General features: G+C 42.7%; 1 protein-coding gene across 1 annotated transcript in view; it reads right to left on the bottom strand.

Annotated features, from left to right (window-relative positions):
* Positions 1–19,742, bottom strand: part of LOC128652759 (protocadherin-16) — a 342,864-nt gene that overhangs the window by 54,974 nt on the left and 268,148 nt on the right. The window contains exons 16-19 of the mRNA XM_053705690.1: positions 12,854–13,403; positions 11,657–12,795; positions 11,339–11,493; positions 9,278–9,408 (exon numbers count right to left, since the gene is read on the bottom strand). Of these exons, the coding sequence (XP_053561665.1) occupies positions 9,278–9,408; positions 11,339–11,493; positions 11,657–12,795; positions 12,854–13,403 (1,975 nt within the window). The remainder of the gene's footprint in view (positions 1–9,277; positions 9,409–11,338; positions 11,494–11,656; positions 12,796–12,853; positions 13,404–19,742) is intronic.

Below are 19,742 nucleotides of genomic sequence, written 5' to 3'. Positions count from 1 at the left end.
TTGGTACCACATGCAGACGAGGAGGGATGCCCGTGTCCGAGTTTCTTGTGGCGACTTGGGGTGGAGGACTGGCTGGACTGGTGAAGAACTCATTGGCACCAGGTACTTGGGCAGCTTATTCAAGAGTGTGGTTGGAGTGGGAGAATAGGTTGTTGTCCCAGGGTTTACGTGAAAGGGAGGTTGATGGTACTGGTGCGTTGCTTGACTGGATGTGGGAATGGGGTGTTTCTCAGTTGTCACATTCCGCTATGGACAGGCGTTTCGCGGCATTGGCTTTCCGCTTCAAACTCTTGGGTCTGGGAGATATTCGGCATATACAAACAGAAAGTCCCACTATAGCGCTCAAACTAAACTGCAGATCCAGAATCCAGTTGATATATGAGGGCAGTGTATTAAATTAAAGTATGCACAGTACCTTGATCCTCCGGTGTTCGCAATTGCTGCATACTCTCCCGGTCTCGGTCTGTCTTCCTTGTCTGAACCCTCCTTAATCTTTCGTCACAACCAGGCGTGACCAATCTACTCGGCTCCTTCCTTAGCACAGCATCCAATTGTGGAGCTCCCCGCTAACCACCAGCAGACCTCTGCAAGTCTGCATGAAAACTTCAGCCAAAATTTGAAAAAAGGCGAGTCGGGGCCACAGGCTTAAGAGCTTAAAAGGGTAATTTTATTGCCATACAAATTAAAATCGTGATATTCACAGCAAAAGACATAACAGGTCAGATCTGAGACAGCAGCGGTCTAACATGTTTCAGCTCACTGCCTTAATCATAGACCGTGCTGTCTCAGATACACAGCCTCCTTAAATTACAAAATCACAGTGACGTGCAATGTCTAAGTTTAACTCTTTAGTTACCTGCTAACACATATATACATGGTCTGCAATGTAGTGCAAAAGGACATATAGGTATTAGAGTTTTACAGAGCATTACTTAGCAATAGAAATGTAAGATTTTTGTAAACATGCTAAATAAACAATCTATCAGTTTAAGGCAATATTCAATCTGTTTTGTAACCGATCATTCTCAAACGTTGCTTAGAGTTCCACAAAAAGATTCTGTGGGTTTATAAAGCTAAGAAGTGTCACTTGAGTAATTAACCTTATGACAGTTTAAAGAGAAATTATCTCAATACTTCTTATTATATTTATATATTGCTTAGCTTAATCTCTACTAGTTTTGTTTGGGTTACTCCATGGTTACTTGGCAGTGATTAGGGAACTTAACTCCATTTCTTGATCTATAAAATTAGTTTGCACTAAACTTGGTTTATTTTTAGCATTTTTAACATATTATCTCTCTCAGTTTAATGTCTATTGCGTTTGTAAGAAAGAGACAGAAACTAGGTGAAAGGGGGAGTTTATGAAGTAAAATTCATGAATATTTATACATTAATGGGACCCCTTGACAGTATATACAAGGCTAGAGTAAGCACATATATTCAAAAAAGTGCCTATTTTGTTTAGCATCATGAATTTAGAAAAATAGAAATATATTTCATTGCGGCTAATACCGAAAGAATTATCTCCAGCAGTTTATAAGATCAGTATGTATGTTTAGGCCCCTAGGGGCCCTTGTATCCAATTTGAAGATCCAAAATGCCTCGCGCATGCGAAGCAGTTTGTCTCTATCACCCCCTCTACTAGGGACTTTAACCCATTCAATAATTTGCCACGATAGATTGTTTGTACTGCTATTGTGACAAAATTTGAAGTGTCTCGCTACTTGTGAGTCTGGATCTTCTGATTTGATATCATAAATATGTTCCTTTATTCTCTCTCTAGCTTCCCTTGTAGTAAGACCTACATACTGTTTTAAACATTCTTGGCATGTTACGAGGTATACTACATATGTGCTGCGACAGTTTGTGCATGCATCCATAGTAAACACCCTTTGTGTGTATGTTGATTGAAAAGTTTTACCAATTCGGGTGTAGGAGCAAGCTTTGCATCTCGCAGCCCCACATCTATAGTGGCCCTTGCATTCCAGCCAGCTTGTAGGTCTTTGTGGATTTATTTTAATTTCACTTGGGGCCAAAATGTTCCCCAGGGTTTTGTTTTTTCTTGGGATGCATTTACATCCTTTTTGTACTATCTCATAGAGATCTCCATCTCCTTTAAGGATCGGTAGGCAATCGTGAATAATGCTTGCAATCTGATCAAATTGCTTGCTATAATTTGTTACAAACATTGGTACGTTGATCATCTTTTTGTCTTTGTGCGCTCTATTCATATTGAGCATTTGGTCTCTATCCATTCTAGATACTATATTGTATGCTTTAGTGATTAGCTTCCTAGAGAATCCTCTCTGTAAAAACCTCTCTTTAAAGTCTCTGGCCATATTATGATACTCTGATATTGAAGAGCAATTCCTTCGTAAACGAATGAATTCTCCTTTAAGTATGCCAAAGCTTGTATGTTTAGGGTGCATACTTTTAGCATGCAAAATGCTATTACCTGCTATCTGTTTCCTATGTAGTTTAGTGACTACTTTACTACCTTCACTGGAGAGTGTGAGGTCCAAATATTCTATATTTGTTTTACTTGCAGTACTTGTAAAGCTCAGACCAACATCGTTGTCATTGAGGCTTTCCACAAATTTAGTGCCTTCCTCAATTGATCCCCTCCATATCAGGAGGAGATCATCTATGAATCTCCGGTACATCACAATATTTCTCCTCTGGCCGCAGCTCTCTCCATATATATGGGATAGCTCCCACCACCCCATATATAGGTTTGCAAATGAGGGGGCAAAAGTGGCCCCCATCGCTGTACCTCTTTTTTGCAAGTAGAAGCTGCCACCAAAGGAGAAATAATTGTGCGTTAACAAGAAAAAAAGAACTCTTAGTATGAAATCTTTATCTGTATTACTGTAACCTGTATATTTATCCAGGAAGTATGCCACAGCAACCATGCCTTTGTCTAATGGTATGGTTGAGTATAAGCTAACTACATCAATAGTCAACCATGAGAATTCTGGTTTCCAATTGATGTCTTTTATCAGGACCAGTAAATGCTTTGTATCCTTAAGAAATGAAGGAAGGATTTTAACCAGAGGCTGAAGAATACCTTCCATCCATCTTCCCAAGGGTTCTAACAATGATCCAATGCCAGAGACAATAGGGCGTCCCTGGACATTGTCAAGACCCTTGTGTGTCTTGGGGAGATGGTGGAATATAGGAATTCTGGGGTTTTTAACCCATAAATATGCCTTAGTGTCGTCATCCATAATACCTAATTCATTTCCATCATCAAGGATCTGTCTTAAGCTTAGCTGGAATGCACTAGTAGGGTCAAAACTTAGTTTCTCATATACCTCTGTTTGACTTAATTGTCTTTCTGCTTCAAGGATGTAATCCTGTTTGTCTAAGACAACAATGTTGCCTCCTTTATCACTTCTACGAATCACAATATCATGTTTGGACTTGAGCCTCTGTATGGCTTCCTGCTCTGATTTTGTCAGGTTGTTAGATCTTTCATGTTCCGTTACAACAGATTCCTGCAGTTTATGTAGTTCTGCCTCTACACGTTTATGAAAGGATTCTAGATAGATTCCTCTTTTCCCTGTAGGGTAAAATACTGAAGTCGGTTTAAATTTTACTTTAATATTTTCTCCTTGAGATGACTCCATTTCTAAATCTAATAGGGATAGATAATCAGTAGCCTCACTAAATTCAACATTATCATACACATTAGACCTTACCTCACATGTATCAAAAGTGTTTTCATCAATTCTACTCTCTTTGAAGCATTTCTTGACAGTTAGATTTCTCACAAATTTGTTTAAATCTAGCAATGTCTCAAAGAGATTAAAATTGGTAGAGGGAACAAATCCTAGGCCATATTTCAATACTTTTTCTTCCTCTTCATCTAGGTCTGTTTTTGAAAGATTCAAGATGGTTAAATCTTGTACTTGTTCTTCTGTTTTATTTGGGGTCTCAGTGTGTACCTGTTTGTCCCTGCGTTTCCCCCCCCTCTTATGTGGCCTCCTCCTCCTTTTAGGTTGGGCTGGTCCCTTTGAAAAACCTGCCTATCTTTATCGGCTGTTTCTATAATGCTATCATAGGTGGGTTGCAATTGGTATTTATTTTTGTTCTTTGCTTGTGTTATTGGGGGCTCATTAGATCTTAGAATCCCTCCTATTGCACCTGTGACATGGGAGATATTACCAAAGGTTTTTGTGTTCGTCAGGTGCTGAAGGGCTTGAAGAAAGGGTTGGGTGGTCCCTTCCCTGACCATAGGCGACCTATTACTTTTTCGCTGTTGCAGCAGGTGTATATGGTGTTACCTTTGGTGTGTTTGTCTGATTTTGAGGTGTGTTTGTTTAGGGTGGCGTTTGTTCTGGCTTTCTTTGGAGCCTTTCGTATTTCGGAGTTGGTTAGTAAGAATTTGGTTTCTATGGGGGGTTTGGCTTTTTCGGATGTGGCTTTGTTTGATTACAAGGTGGAGATATTTTTGAGGAGGAGTAAGACTGACCAGCTGGGTAAGGGCAGAATGGTGGTCCTTTTTCCGAGTGGTCTGGAAGTGTGTCCTTGGCGATGTTTGTTTGAGTATTTTCAGGTACGTCCGGTTATGGGGGGTTCGTTGTTGGTTCATGTTGATGGTAGGCCGTTGTCGCAATTCCAATTTCGGGCGGTTCTTAACAAATCATTGTGCAGGTTGGGTTTTAATAGCAGGGATTTTGGGTCACATTCCTTCCGCATAGGGGCGGCAACTGAGGCTTCGGTGAGGGGTTTATCTGATTCAGTGGTTAAAGGCATTGGCCGGTGGTGTTCCGCCCGCTATCGCCGGTATGTTCGCCCTGATTTAGGAGTTTAGGCTGGTGGTGTTGTTATTCTCTTCTTTGTGTTTTAGGTGTCGATCGTTTGTGGCTTGTTGGCCATTCTTTCATTTATTGGGCTCGAAGAGCGGCTGCAGCCAAAGTGGATGGATTGCAGTTGGGTATCCCTAAGTCGAGATGTGAGGTCAAATGGTTTGGTGTCAGGGGGCTACGTTGGGACAGGTTGTTGCCGCTAGTGGTGGATTATTGCAGACGCTACCAGCATCCAACGGTGTTGTTGATCCACGCGGGGGGGCAATGATCTTGGTTTTCTGCCTCAGAGGGAATTGGTGAGAAGCATGAAGAGGGACATTGGAAGGCTTGTGGATTTATTCCCTAAGATGAGAATTGTATGGTCGGACATTTTACCTAGGATGGTTTGGAGGGCGGCTTGGGACCCAGTGCGCCTTGATAAAAGCAGGCGCAAAGTTAATAAGTTGATGGGGTCATTTGTCAGGAGACTTGGGGGCTCGGTGGTTCATCATCCAGACTTAGCTGAGGTTGGTCAAGGCGAATTTTATTTACCTGATGGAGTGCATCTTAATGATTTTGGGCTGCAGTTGTTCTTGCTCGATTTTAAAGAGGCGGTTGGTTCTTTGGTGGGGTTGGCGGGACTGGACTGAAGGTGTCAGGCCAGTCGGTGGCGGGGGTGCTAGCCCTTACATTTACAGTAATTTATGGCCAAATTGTTCATGTGGTATTTGCATCCCTTTGGGGGTTATTCAAGATGGGGTCTCTAAGGGCAAGGGGTTCTTTAGAGACTTTTGTTGATTATTGATAACGGGCTCAATCAAGTTGCACGGTTGGGTCCAGTGGATGGAGTGACGGCCAGATAAATATATATTTAGGTCTAGCACCGCTGTTATGTGTAATGTGTTTACAATTTATTTGCACTGTTATTTATCGAGTTATTAAAGTTTTATATGGTTATTTATTAATAAAGGAGCTGCGGCCAATTTATACCAATGCTAAGTCTGTGGTCTTATTTATGGGTAATTTTATTTAAGAGTATGTCATTGTAATATTTGTGTTAGGAGCCGTAAATTAGCGACATAAAAGGTCAAGTGGCTCCTGTAAGCGGTGCAAAGCTTAGCTGGAGGGAGCTTTGACCGCGGAGCACAATGTAGGCTGAGGTTGAGAGGAAGTGGGGGAGGAGCTGCAAGGTGATAAAGCCTTGCGGTTGAGCGGGAAAGCCAGCAGTTGTTGTTAGTAAAAGTTGGTGAAGCATCTCCCTCCCGCCCGTCCCTGTTTTTTATGTTTGCTGGGATTGTTTTTTCTTGTGTGATTGTCGCAGTTGGTAGGCGGGGGTGCTAGCCCTTACATTTACAGTAATTTATGGCCAAATTGTTCATGTGGTATTTGCATCCCTTTGGGGGTTATTCAAGATGGGGTCTCTAAGGGCAAGGGGTTCTTTAGAGACTTTTGTTGATTATTGATAACGGGCTCAATCAAGTTGCACGGTTGGGTCCAGTGGATGGAGTGACGGCCAGATAAATATATATTTAGGTCTAGCACCGCTGTTATGTGTAATGTGTTTACAATTTATTTGCACTGTTATTTATCGAGTTATTAAAGTTTTATATGGTTATTTATTAATAAAGGAGCTGTGGCCAATTTATACCAATGCTAAGTCTGTGGTCTTATTTATGGGTAATTTTATTTAAGAGTATGTCATTGTAATATTTGTGTTAGGAGCCGTAAATTAGCGACATAAAAGGTCAGGAAGATTTGTGACACCTAAAGAGATTAATAGAGTCTTTCAAACATTCTATCAGGGATTATATACACAGGGTGAGATTAATCCCGCAAATAGAAGTCATTCTGGGAGAAAGTTAGACTACCCAAAATTTCACAAGATGACTTAAACGTATTAAATGCGCCTATAACTCAGGAAGAGATTATTAAAGGAATTCAAAAAGCAGCATTGAACAAAGCCCCAGGCCCGGATCAACTTCCGATAGAATTTTATAAAATATTACAAGATTCCATCTCTTCAACATTGCAACGTCTTTACAACCAATACTATATACAAAGTAATATTCAATCCACATATTTTTCCACATCTATTATCACACTGATTCTGAAGAAAGATAAAAACCCAGAATCAGTTGACTCTTATAGACCGATTTCATTGCTAAATAATGATTACAAGTTGCTGACTTCAATAATTGCTAATAGACTGAAATCTGTACTAGACCCTTTAATACATATAGCTCTTTAAGGATTCTTGATAGGTAGAAATTCTTCAAAAATATGAGTAGGCTCCTTTCATTAATTGAACATTACTGGGTCAACAAGTATAATGGGAAAAGTAGTGATAGTGATAGAAAAGAGGCTGCTATAATCACCATCGACGCCAAGAAGGCTTTCGATTCAATCGTATGGGACCATCTATTCACATCGCTAGACAATTTCGGGCTCACAGGACATTTCGCAGATTTCATTAAGACCATTTATAGCAACCCAACCTCGGTTATTTCAATTAATGGCCTAAGTTCCGATTCTATTAAAATCACGAAGGGTAGGAGGCAAGGATGTCCACTGTCACCCCTGCTGTTCAATATGGCCATAGAGCCATTAGCGACTTTATTAAGAAAGGAACTGGAAGGTCTATCGTTAGGAGGGAGAAAGGTAGTGTTGTCATTATATGCAGACGACCTGATGGTATTCATCAGGGATTCAAAAAAGAACATCCCTATCCTACTAGAAATTATAAGGGAAGTTAGTTCCTTTTCAGGATACAAGATTAATGTTTCAAAATCAGAAATCTTATGGCTACACAGAACCGCAGGGAGCATAACCAAGACGCCTTTCAAAGAGGCTAAAGAACAGATTAAATATCTTGGAATTACTTTAAGCAAAAATCTGGCTGACTGATATGACCTAAACTATGAGAAAGTTTGGGCATCGGCACTAATAAAACTTACAGAAATGTAAGACCCTCCCACTGACCCTATCTGCAAAAGTGCATTTAATAAAAATGATTATCTTACCCAAAATCCTATTCCTGTGCCAGAATTTGCCACTTTTTATTAGGGAAAAAGATAAAAGAAATTTCATTCCGGCTGTAGGCAATGTTTCTGGAAAGGGGGGAAAGCCTGAATAGCTCTCATTAAACTGAAGCATAAAAAGAATGGGGGGGGGGGGGGGCTGGGGTTCCCTGATATTAAATTGTATAACCACGCTTTTCTGGTAAAGATAGCTTGTGACTGGCTATATGATCTCTCCTCTATCCCTGAAAGGGCTCTTTCATTTGAATATCAGAAACATTCCTAAAGAAATTCATAATAAAAAAAAAATTTCTAATGTGATAGTGGCATGGATTAGATATTTGCAAGAGGGTTTTCTTTTGTTTGTTTGTTTAGCTTTGTGTTCCCATAGATAACGGAGGTATGGTAGGGAGCGCAGTAGGAAACTGGGGTTAGGGTTAATACAGAAAGAGTTGAAAAAAGATGGAATGACATAACGAATACCTTACTGAACTAGAATAGTTCAAATACGTCTATTAGTTAAAAGGAAAAAAATAAGACAACAGATTAGACCAGACATATAAACTACATTAAGGCCTAGCAAATCTTATCTCCAGGGAGTCACATAGGCTTTAGATTGCATTTAAATGAGTATTAATTAGGTGATTTACGGGGTAATGTTATTCAGTGTTTAGGCAGGACTTGAGAAATGCTTGCCAGACAATGACAGATTGGGTTATGAATATGTCAAGTATATAATTAAATGTTAAAAGTCAGACCTAGTCTTCTAGGATGTGTAGACGTAAAATAATGTGTATATTATAATCTGATGGAAATGGATCCAGATCTGGATTACGTATAGGTTATTATTATAAGAGATTGTATATTAAGACTAGTATCGAGAAGCAAAGAGATATATTTGGAGACTATGTCTAAGATGTTATATGAATTGTACATTGTAACTTGCTGCAAATGGATCAAGCTTTGGATATTGCTTTGGTTTATGTTATACAACATTTATGTTAAGAATATGATGAAAAAGATCTGGAAAACAATAAAAAGAAGTAAAAAAAAAAAAGAAATAGCTCAATTACATGAAAAGGGGTGGTGAATAAATAATGAAAATATATTGCAAAGTTGTTTATTTATTTATAGTTAACGTTATATATAAATTTCAAGGTGTTTACTTAACCTATAATTCACTTTAAATGAAATGCAGTTTGTTTATGTTTATATGAACAATGAATATCCAATGATACCCTTGTCTATGGTGTATAATGTTGTATACTGTTTTATTCTCATACTCTGTCTTTTGGGAATTCTGGGTACCTTGGACTGACTTGGTACTTCTACTATAAGGGGACATTGAGGTATTTGATTTTGGTTATCTTCAGGATAAGGTGCAATGCTCTGTTAGGGGAGGTACACCACTCCCACTGGGGAGTCAGGAAAACACTTCCACAAGATAAGATTAAGTATCGTGGAACTCACTCTCAGGAATAGTCAGTTCCCAATGGACAGGGATGGTCGGGCTGTTGTCGTTCCTGTCCATCACAATCACAGTCAGGGTGGCTGAGCCAGTGAGAGCAGGAGAACCGCGGTCAACTGCCAGTATGACCAACCTGAAACAGCAGAGTATAATGAGTGCTTGGACAGCAGAGGTATGGAGTGTCAGATATTGTACAATATTATGATAGAGGCTGATGAAAGCAAGTTGAAGAGGCAAGAGAGAAGGGGTGCAATGGTTAGGGATAGGGGAAATGAAGGAGCAGGAGGTACAAGGGTCAGGGGTCGGAGAGATGAAGGAGCAGGAGGTACAAGGGTCAGGGATAGGGGAGATGAAGGAGCAGAAGGTACAAGGGTCAGGGATAGGGAGATGAAGGAGCAGGAGGTACAAGGGTTATGGATAGTAGAGATGAAAGAGCAGGAGGTACAAGGGTCAGTGTTTGGAGAGATGTGGGAGCAATTGGTACAAGGGTCAGGGATAGGGAGATGAAGGAGCAGGAGGTACAAGGGTTATGGATACGGGAGATGAAGGAGCAGGAGGTACAAGGGTCAGGGATACCGGAGATGAAGGAGCAGGAGGTACAAGGGTCAGGGATACCGGAGATGAAAGAGCAGGAGGTACAAGGGTCAATGGTCGGAGAGATGTAGGAGAAGGATGTACAAGGATCAGGGATAAGGAGATGAAGGAGCAGGAGGTACAAGTGTCAGGGATATGGGAGATGAAGAAGCAGGAGGTACAAGGGTCAAGGATAGGGGAGATGAAGGAGCAGGAGGTACAAGGGTCAGGGATACCGGAGATGAAGGAGCAGGAGGTACAAGGGTCAGTGGTCGGAGAGATGTAGGAGAAGGATGTACAAGGATCAGGGATAAGGAGAGGAAGGAGCAGGAGGTACAAGTGTCAGGGATATGGGAGATGAAGAAGCAGGAGGTACAAGGGTCAAGGATAGGGGAGATGAAGGAGCAGGAGGTACAAGGGGCAGGGATAGGGGAGATGAAGGAGCAGGAGGTACAAGGGTTAGGGATAGGGGAGATGAAGGAGCAGGAGGTACAAGGGTCAGGGGTCGGAGAGATGAAGGAGCAGGAGGTACAAGGGTCAGGGATAGGGAGATAAAGAAGCAGGAGGTACAAGGGTCAAGGATAGGGGAGATGAAGGAGCAGGAGGTACAAGGGTCAGGGATAGTCGAGATGAAGGAGCAGGAGGTACAAGGGTTAGGGATAGGGGAGATGAAGGAGCAGGAGGTACAAGGGTCAGGGATAGGGAGATGAAGGAGCAGGAGGTACAAGGGTCAGGAGTCAGAGAGATGAAGGAGCAGGAGGTAAAAGGGTCAAGGATAGGGGAGATGAAGGAGCAGGATGTACAAGGGTCAGGAGTCAGAGAGATGAAGGAGCAGGAGGTACACGGGTCAAGGATAGGGGAGATGAAGGAGCAGGCAGTACAAGTGGTCAGGGATAGGGAGATGAATGAGTAGGAGGTAAAAGGGTCAAGGATAAGGGAGATGAAGGATCAGGAGGTAAAAGGGTCAAGGATAGGGGAGATGAAGGAGCAGGAGGTGCAAGGGTCAGAGATAGGGAGATGAAGGAGCAGGAGGTACAAGAGTCAGGGATAGGGAGATGAAAGAGCAGGAGATACAAGGGTCAGGGATAGGGAGATGAAGGAACAGGAGGTACAAGGGTCAGGGATAGGGAGATGAAGGAGCAGGAGGTACAAGGGGTCAGGGATAGGGAGATGAAGGAGCAGGAGGTACAAGGGTTAGGGGAGATGAAGGAGCAGAAGATGCAAGGGTTAGGGGAGATGAAGGAGCAGGAAGCACAAGGGTTAAGGGAGATGAAGGAGCAGGAGGCACATGCAGGATTTCAGACGTCTGACCTTGCTGTGGTACAGTTTTTTGCATGAGCAGGATGGGGACTGAAACTGATGGGAAATAGTACAAACATACTACGGGGTCTACTGAATTTAGCTGTAGTCACCGCTAATGATTGCTGCTCCTTAGGTCTAGCATGACCTTTATCACCATTATAAGTTACAGCTGAGGACGTAGCACTCACCGCGCCTCAGACCAGATCTCACGGTCTAGAATGGCGGCTGTGGTTATAACGCCCGTCTGAGAGTCAATGCGGAACAGATCTTTCATCAGCTGAGAATGTGCAAAAGCATAAGTCACCTGGCCATTTAGTCCTTGGTCTGGGTCTTCTGCTAGGACCTAGAAGAGAAGTAAAGAAATAATCCAATAATAGGTGTAAGACTGGGTGTAATAGACATGAGCTTCTGTAATCTGAACAAAACCAAAGTTATAACCAAATAAGGTAGCGCTATTTAAAGCAAAGTACAGATTACAGTTTATTAAACATACAGGCCCGGATTACAAATGGCTCGCTACTGCTACTGCTAATGCTACTGCTAATGCTACTGCTAATACTGCTGCTAATGCTACTGCTAATACTGCTGCTAATGCTACTGCTAATGCTACTGCCAATGCTACTGCCAATGCTACTGCCAATGCTACTGCCAATGCTACTGCTAATGCTACTGCCAATGCTAATGCTACTGCTAATGCTACTGCTACTGCCAATGCTACTGCCAATGCTACTGCTACTGCCAATGCTAATGCTACTGCTACTGCCAATGCTACTGATAATTTTAATGCTACTGCTACTGCCAATGCTACTGCTACTGCCAATGCTACTGCTAATGCTACTGTCAATGCTACTGATAATGCTAATGCTACTGCTACTGCCAATGCTACTGATAATGCTAATGCTACTGCTACTGCCAATGCTACTGCTACTGTTACTGCCAATGCTACTGCTAATGCTACTGCCAATGCTACTGCTAATGCTACTGCCAATGCTAATGCTACTGCTAATGCTACTGTCAATGCTACTGCTAATGCTACTGCTAATGCTACTGCCAATGCTACTGCTACTGCTAATGCTACTGCTAATGCTACTTCTACTGCTAATTCTACTGCTACTGCCAATGCTACTGCTAATGCTACTGCCAATGCTAATGCTACTGCCAATGCTACTGCCAATGCTACTGCTAATGCTACTGCTAATGCTACTGCCAATGCTACTGTTACTACCACTGCCAATGCTACTGCTACTGCCAATGCTACTGCCAATGCTACTGCTAATGCTACTGCCAATGCTACTGCCAATGCTAATGCTACTGCTAATGCTACTGCCAATGCTACTGCCAATGCTACTGCTAATGCTACTGCTACTGCCAATGCTACTGCCAATGCTACTGCTAATGCTCCTGCTAATGCTACTGCCAATGCTACTGCTACTGCCAATGCTACTGCCAATGCTACTGCTAATGCTACTGCTACTGCCAATGCTACTGCCAATGCTACTGCCAATGCTACTGCTACTGCTACTGCTAATGCTACTGCCAATGCTAAGGCTAATGCTACTGCTAATGCTACTGCTAATGCTACTGTTAATGCTAATGCTACTGCCAATGCTACTGCTAATGCCAATGCTAATTGCTACTGCTAATACTACTGTTAATGCTAATGCTACTGCTAATGCTACTGCTACTGCCAATGCTAATGCTACTGCCTATGCTACTGCTAATGCTACTGCCAATGCTACTGCTACTGCTACTGCCAATGCTACTGCTACTGCCAATGCTACTGCTAATGCTACTGCTACTGCAAATGCTACTGCCTATGCTACTGCTAATGCTACTGCTACTGCCAATGCTAATGCTACTGCTAATGCTACTGCCAATGCTACTGCTAATGCTACTGCTAATGCTACTGCCTATGCTACTGCTAATGCTACTGCTAATGCTACTGCTAATGCTACTGCTAATGCTATTGCTACTGCTACTGTCAATGCTAATGCTACTGTTAATGCTACTGCTACTGCCAATGCTAAGGCTAATGCTACTGTTAATGCTACTGCTAATGCTACTGCTAATGCTACTGCTAATGCTAATGCTACTGCTACTGTCAATGCTAATGCTACTGTCAATGCTAATGCTACTGCCAATGCTAATGCTACTGCCAATGCTACTGCTAATGCTACTGCTAATGCTACTGCTAATGCTACTGCTAATGCTACTGCTACTGCGGGACATTAGAAGCAGTATTGCTGGATCGAGCTAACATTAGCGCACAAATTGATATTATGTCCATGGTAAATCAGAATTAGAGAAAGTTTAACGTAGCCAACATTGCACTAGTGCACATATTTCTTTCAATGGAGAACGCAAGTGCAGGAAAGATAGCTTATATTACAAGTTGAAATTTATGGGTAGTGCTCGAGTAAAGGGCGAAATAGAGAGAAAAGAATTAGCACAACCTGGGATAAAGTATAAGGGTTAAAAAAAGTTTCACAAAACACATGTAAAACATTAATATAAAGTATTACACTCATATATACGTTTAACAAAAAATACACGTATTCATTTTTAAAAAAAATATATATATATTTGTGTTTATATGCATAAATAAGTATGTGCACACACACATACACATGTATACACTTATAACCCCCTGTCTACATGACCTACACAACAGCAGTAGGTGAGAGGGATAACCCCGTCTACATGACCTACACAACAGCAGTAGGTGAGAGCTATAACCCCCTGTCTACATGACCTACACAACAGCAGTAGGTGAGAGCTATAACCCCCATTCTACATGACCTACACAACAGCAGTAGGTGAGAGGTATAACCCCCTGTCTACATGACCTACACAACAGCAGTAGGTGAGAGCTATAACCCCCTGTCTACATGACCTACACAACAGCAGTAGGTGAGAGGGATAACCCCCTGTCTACATGACCTACACAACAGTAGTAGGTGAGAGGGATAACCCCCTGTCTACATGACCTACACAACAGCAGTAGGTGAGAGGGATAACCCCCTGTCTACATGACCTACACAACAGCAGTAGGTGAGCGGGATAACCCCCTGTCTACATGACCTACAGAACAGCAGTAGGTGAGAGGGATAACCCCCTGTCTACATGACCTACACAACAGCAGTAGGTGAGAGGTATAACCCCCTGTCTACATGACCTACACAACAGCAGTAGGTGAGAGCTATAACTCCCTGTCTACATGACCTACACAACAGCAGTAGGTGAGAGGTATAACCCCCTGTCTACATGACCTAAACAACAGAAGTAGGTGAGAGGGATAACTCCCTGTCTACATGACCTACACAACAGCAGTAGGTGAGAGGGATAACCCCCTGTCTACATGACCTACACAACAGCAGTAGGTGAGAGGGATAACCCCCTGTCTACATGACCTACAGAACAGCAGTAGGTGAGAGGGATAACCCCCTGTCTACATGACCTACACAACAGCAGTAGGTGAGAGCTATAACCCCCTGTCTACATGACCTACACAACAGCAGTAGGTGAGAGCTATAACCCCCTGTCTACATGACCTACACAACAGCAGTAGGTGAGAGGGATAACCCCCGGTCTACATGACCTACACAACAGCAGTAGGTGAGAGGTATAACCCCCTGTCTACATGACCTACACAACAGCAGTAGGTGAGAGGGATAACCCCCTGTCTACATGACATACACAATAGCAGTAGGTGAGAGGGATAACCCCCTGTCTACATGACCAACACAACAGCAGTAGGTGAGAGGGATAACCCCCTGTCTACATGACCTACACAACAGCAGTAGGTGAGAGGGATAAACCCCTGTCTACATGACCTACACAACAGCAATAGGTGAGAGGGGGATAACCCCCTGTCTACATGACCTACACAACAGCAGTAGGTAAGAGGGATAACCCCCCCTGTCTATATGACCTACACAACAGCAGTAGGTGAGAGGTATAACCCTCTGTCTATATGACCTACACAACAGCAGTAGGTGAGAGGTATAACCCCCTGTCTACATGACCTACACAACAGCAGTAGGTGAGAGGGGATAACCCCCTGTCTACATGACCTACACAACAGTAGTAGGTGAGAGGGATAACCCCCTGTCTACATGACCTACACAACAGCAGTAGGTGAGAGCTATAACCCCCTGTCTACATGACCTACACAACAGCAGTAGGTGAGAGGTATAACCCCCTGTCTACATGACCTACACAACAGCAGTAGGTGAGAGGGATAACCCCCTGTCTACATGACCTACACAACAGCAGTAGGTGTGAGAAGTATAACCCCTGTCTATATGACCTACACAACAGCAGTAGGTGAGAGGTATAACCCCCTGTCTATATGACCTACACAACAGCAGTAGGTGAGAGGTATAACCCCCTGTCTACATGACCTACACAACAGCAGTAGGTGAGAGGGATAACCCCCTGTCTACAAGACCTACACAACAGCAGTAGGTGTGAGGGATAACCCCATGTCTACATTACCAACACAACAGCAGTAGGTGAGAGGGATAAACCCCCTGTCTACATGACCTACACAACAGCAGTAGGTGAGAGCTATAACCCCCTGTCTACATGACCTACACAACAGCAGTAGTTGAGAGCTATAACCCCCTGTCTACATGACCTACACAACAGCAGTAGGTGAGAGGGATAAACCCCTGTCTACATGACCTACACAACAGCAGTAGGTGAGAGGGATATCCCCCTGTCTACATGACCTACACAACAGCAGTAGGTAAGAGGGATAACCCCCTTTCTATATGACCTACACAACAGCAGTAGGTGAGAGGGATAACCCCCTGTCTACATGACTTACACAACAGCAGTAGGTGAGAGGTATAACCCCCTGTCTACATGACCTACACAACAGCAGTAGGTGAGAGGGATAAGCCCCTGTCTACATGACTTACACAACAGCAGTAGGTGAGAGGTATAACCCCCTGTCTACATGACCTACACAACAGCAGTAGTTGAGAGCTATAACCCCCTGTCTACATGACCTACACAACAGCAGTAGGTGAGAGGGATAACCCCCTGTCTACATGACCTACACAACAGTAGTCGGTGAGAGGGATAACCCCCTGTCTACATGACCTACACAACAGCAGTAGGTGAGAGGTATAACCCCATGTCTACATGACCTACACAACAGCAGTAGGTGAGAGGGATAACCCCCTGTCTACATGACCTACACAACAGCAGCAGGTGAGAGGTATAACCCCCTGTCTATATGACCTACACAACAGCAGTAGGTGAGAGGGATAAACCCCCTGTCTACATGACCTACACAACAGCAGTAGGTGAGAGCTATAACCCCCTGTCTACATGACCTACACAACAGCAGTAGGTGAGAGGGATAACCCCCTGTCTACATGACCTACACAACAGCAGTAGGTGAGAGGGATAACCCCCTGTCTACATGACCTACACAACAGCAGTAGGTGAGAGGGATAACCCCCTGTCTACATGACCTACACAACAGCAGTAGGTGAGAGGGATAACCCCCTGTCTACATGACCTACACAACAGCAGTAGGTGAGAGCTATAACCCCCTGTCTACATGACCTACACAACAGCAGTAGGTGAGAGGTATAACCCCCTGTCTATATGACCTACACAACAGCAGTAGGTGAGAGGGATAACCCCCTGTCTACATGACCTACACAACAGCAGTAGGTGAGAGCTATAACCCCCTGTCTACATGACCTACACAACAGCAGTAGGTGAGAGGGATAACCCCCTGTCTACATGACCTACACAACAGCAGTAGGTGAGAGGGATAACCCCCTGTCTACAATGACCTACACAACAGCAGTAGGTGAGAGGGATAACACCCCCTGTCTACATGACTTACACAACAGCAGTAGGTGAGAGGTATAAACCCCCTGTCTACATGACCTACACAACAGCAGTAGGTGAGAGGGATAACCCCCTGTCCTACATGGCCTACCACAACAGCAGTAGGTGAGAGGTATAACCCCCTGTCTATATGACCTACACAACAGCAGTAGGTGAGAGGTATAACCCCCTGTCTATATGACCTACACAACAGCAGTAGGTGAGAGCTATAACCCCCTGTCTATATGACCTACACAACAGCAGTAGGTGAGAGGGATATCTGGTGTGGTGTAGCGCAGGATAATGCTATAGACTGGTGCTGTGTAATGCATATCTGGTGTAGCGCAGGATAATGCTATAGACTGGTGCTGTATAATAACATATCTGGTGTAGTACAGGATAATGCTATAGGACTGTGAGTATAATACATATCTGGTGTGATGTAGTGCAGGATAATGCTATAGACTGGTGCTGTATAATACATATCTGGTGTGATGTAGTGCAGGATAATGCTATAGACTGGTGCTGTATAATACATATCTGGTGTAGTACAGGATAATGCTATAGACTGGTGCTGTATAATACAATATCTGGTGTGGTGTAGTGCAGGATAAATGCTATAGACTGGTGCTGTATAATACATATCTGGTGTAGGTGCAGGATAATGCCTATAGACTGGTGCTGTATAATACATATCTGGTGTGATGTAGTGCAGGATAATGCTATAGACTGGTGCTGTATAATACATATCTGGTGTAGTACAGGATAATGCTATAGACTGGTGCTGTATAATACATATCTGGTGTAGTGCAGGATAATGCTATAGACTGGTGCTGTATAATACATATCTGGTGTAGTGCAGGATAATGCTATAGACTGGTGCTGTATAATACATATCTGGTGTAGTACAGGATAATGCTATAGACTGGTGCTGTATAATACATATCTGGTGTGATGTAGTGCAGGATAATGCTATAGACTGGTGCTGTATAATACATATCTGGTGTGATGTAGTGCAGGATAATGCTATAGACTGGTGCTGTATAATACATATCTGGTGTAGTACAGGATAATGCTATAGACTGGTGCTGTATAATACATATCTGGTGTAGTGCAGGATAATGCTATAGACTGGTGCTGTATAATACATATCTGGTGTGATGTAGTGCAGGATAATGCTATAGACTGGTGCTGTATAATGCATATCTGGTGTAGTGCAGGATAATGCTATAGACTGGTGCTGTATAATACATATCTGGTGTAGCGCAGGATAATGCTATAGACTGGTACTGTATAATACATATCTGGTGTAGTACAGGATAATGCTATAGACTGGTGCTGTATAATGCATATCTGGTGTAGTGCAGGATAATGCTATAGACTGGTGCTGTATAATACATATCTGGTGTAGTACAGGATAATGCTATAGACTGGTGCTGTATAATGCATATCTGGTGTAGCGCAGGATAATGCTATAGACTGGTACTGTATAATACATATCTGGTGTAGTACAGGATAATGCTATAGGACCTGGTGCTGTATAATGCATATCTGGTGTAGTACAGGATAATGCTATAGACTGGTGCTGTATAATACATATCTGGTGTAGCGCAGGATAATGCTATAGACTGGTACTGTATAATACATATCTGGTGTAGTACAGGATAATGCTATAGACTGGTGCTGTATAATGCATATCTGGTGTAGTACAGGATAATGCTATAGACTGGTGCTGTATAATACATATCTGGTGTAGTACAGGATAATGCTATAGACTGGTGCTGTATAATGCATATCTGGTGTAGTACAGGATAATGCTATAGACTGGTGCTGTATAATGCATATCTGGTGTAGCGCAGGATAATGCTATAGACTGGTGCTGTATAATGCATATCTGGTGTAGTACAGGATAATGCTATAGACTGGTGCTGTATAATACATATCTGGTGTAGTACAGGATAATGCTATAGACTGGTGCTGTATAATACATATCTGGTGTAGTACAGGATAATGCTATAGACTGGTGCTGTATAATACATATCTGGTGTGATGTAGTGCAGGATAATGCTATAGACTGGTGCTGTATAATGCATATCTGGTGTAGTACAGGATAATGCTATAGACTGGTGCTGTATAATACATATCTGGTGTAGTGCAGGATAATGCTATAGACTGGTGCTGTATAATACATATCTGGTGTAGTACAGGATAATGCTATAGACTGGTGCTGTATAATACATATCTGGTGTAGTACAGGATAATGTTATAGACTGGTGCTGTATAATACATATCTGGTGTAGTACAGGATAATGTTATAGACTGGTGCTGTATAATGCATATCTGGTGTAGTACAGGATAATGCTATAGACTGGTGCTGTATAATGCATATCTGGTGTAGTACAGGATAATGCTATAGACTGGTACTGTATAATACATATCTGGTGTAGTACAGGATAAAGCTATAGACTGGTGCTGTATAATACATATCTGGTGTGATGTAGTGCAGGATAATGCTATAGACTGGTGCTGTATAATACATATCTGGTGTAGTACAGGATAATGCTATAGACTGGTGCTGTATAATACATATCTGGTGTGATGTAGTGCAGGATAATGCTATAGACTGGTGCTGTATAATGCATATCTGGTTGTACGTACAGGATAATGCTATAGACTGGTGCTGTATAATACATATCTGGCTGGGGTTGATGTAGTGCCGAGGATAACGCTATTGACTGG

The sequence above is a fragment of the Bombina bombina genome, chromosome 3 (assembly GCF_027579735.1).
Source record: "Bombina bombina isolate aBomBom1 chromosome 3, aBomBom1.pri, whole genome shotgun sequence".
NCBI classification, from domain to species: Eukaryota; Metazoa; Chordata; class Amphibia; order Anura; family Bombinatoridae; genus Bombina; species Bombina bombina.
Note: the sequence above shows the minus strand (reverse complement) of the source record. Positions and strands in the feature narration are given on the sequence as shown.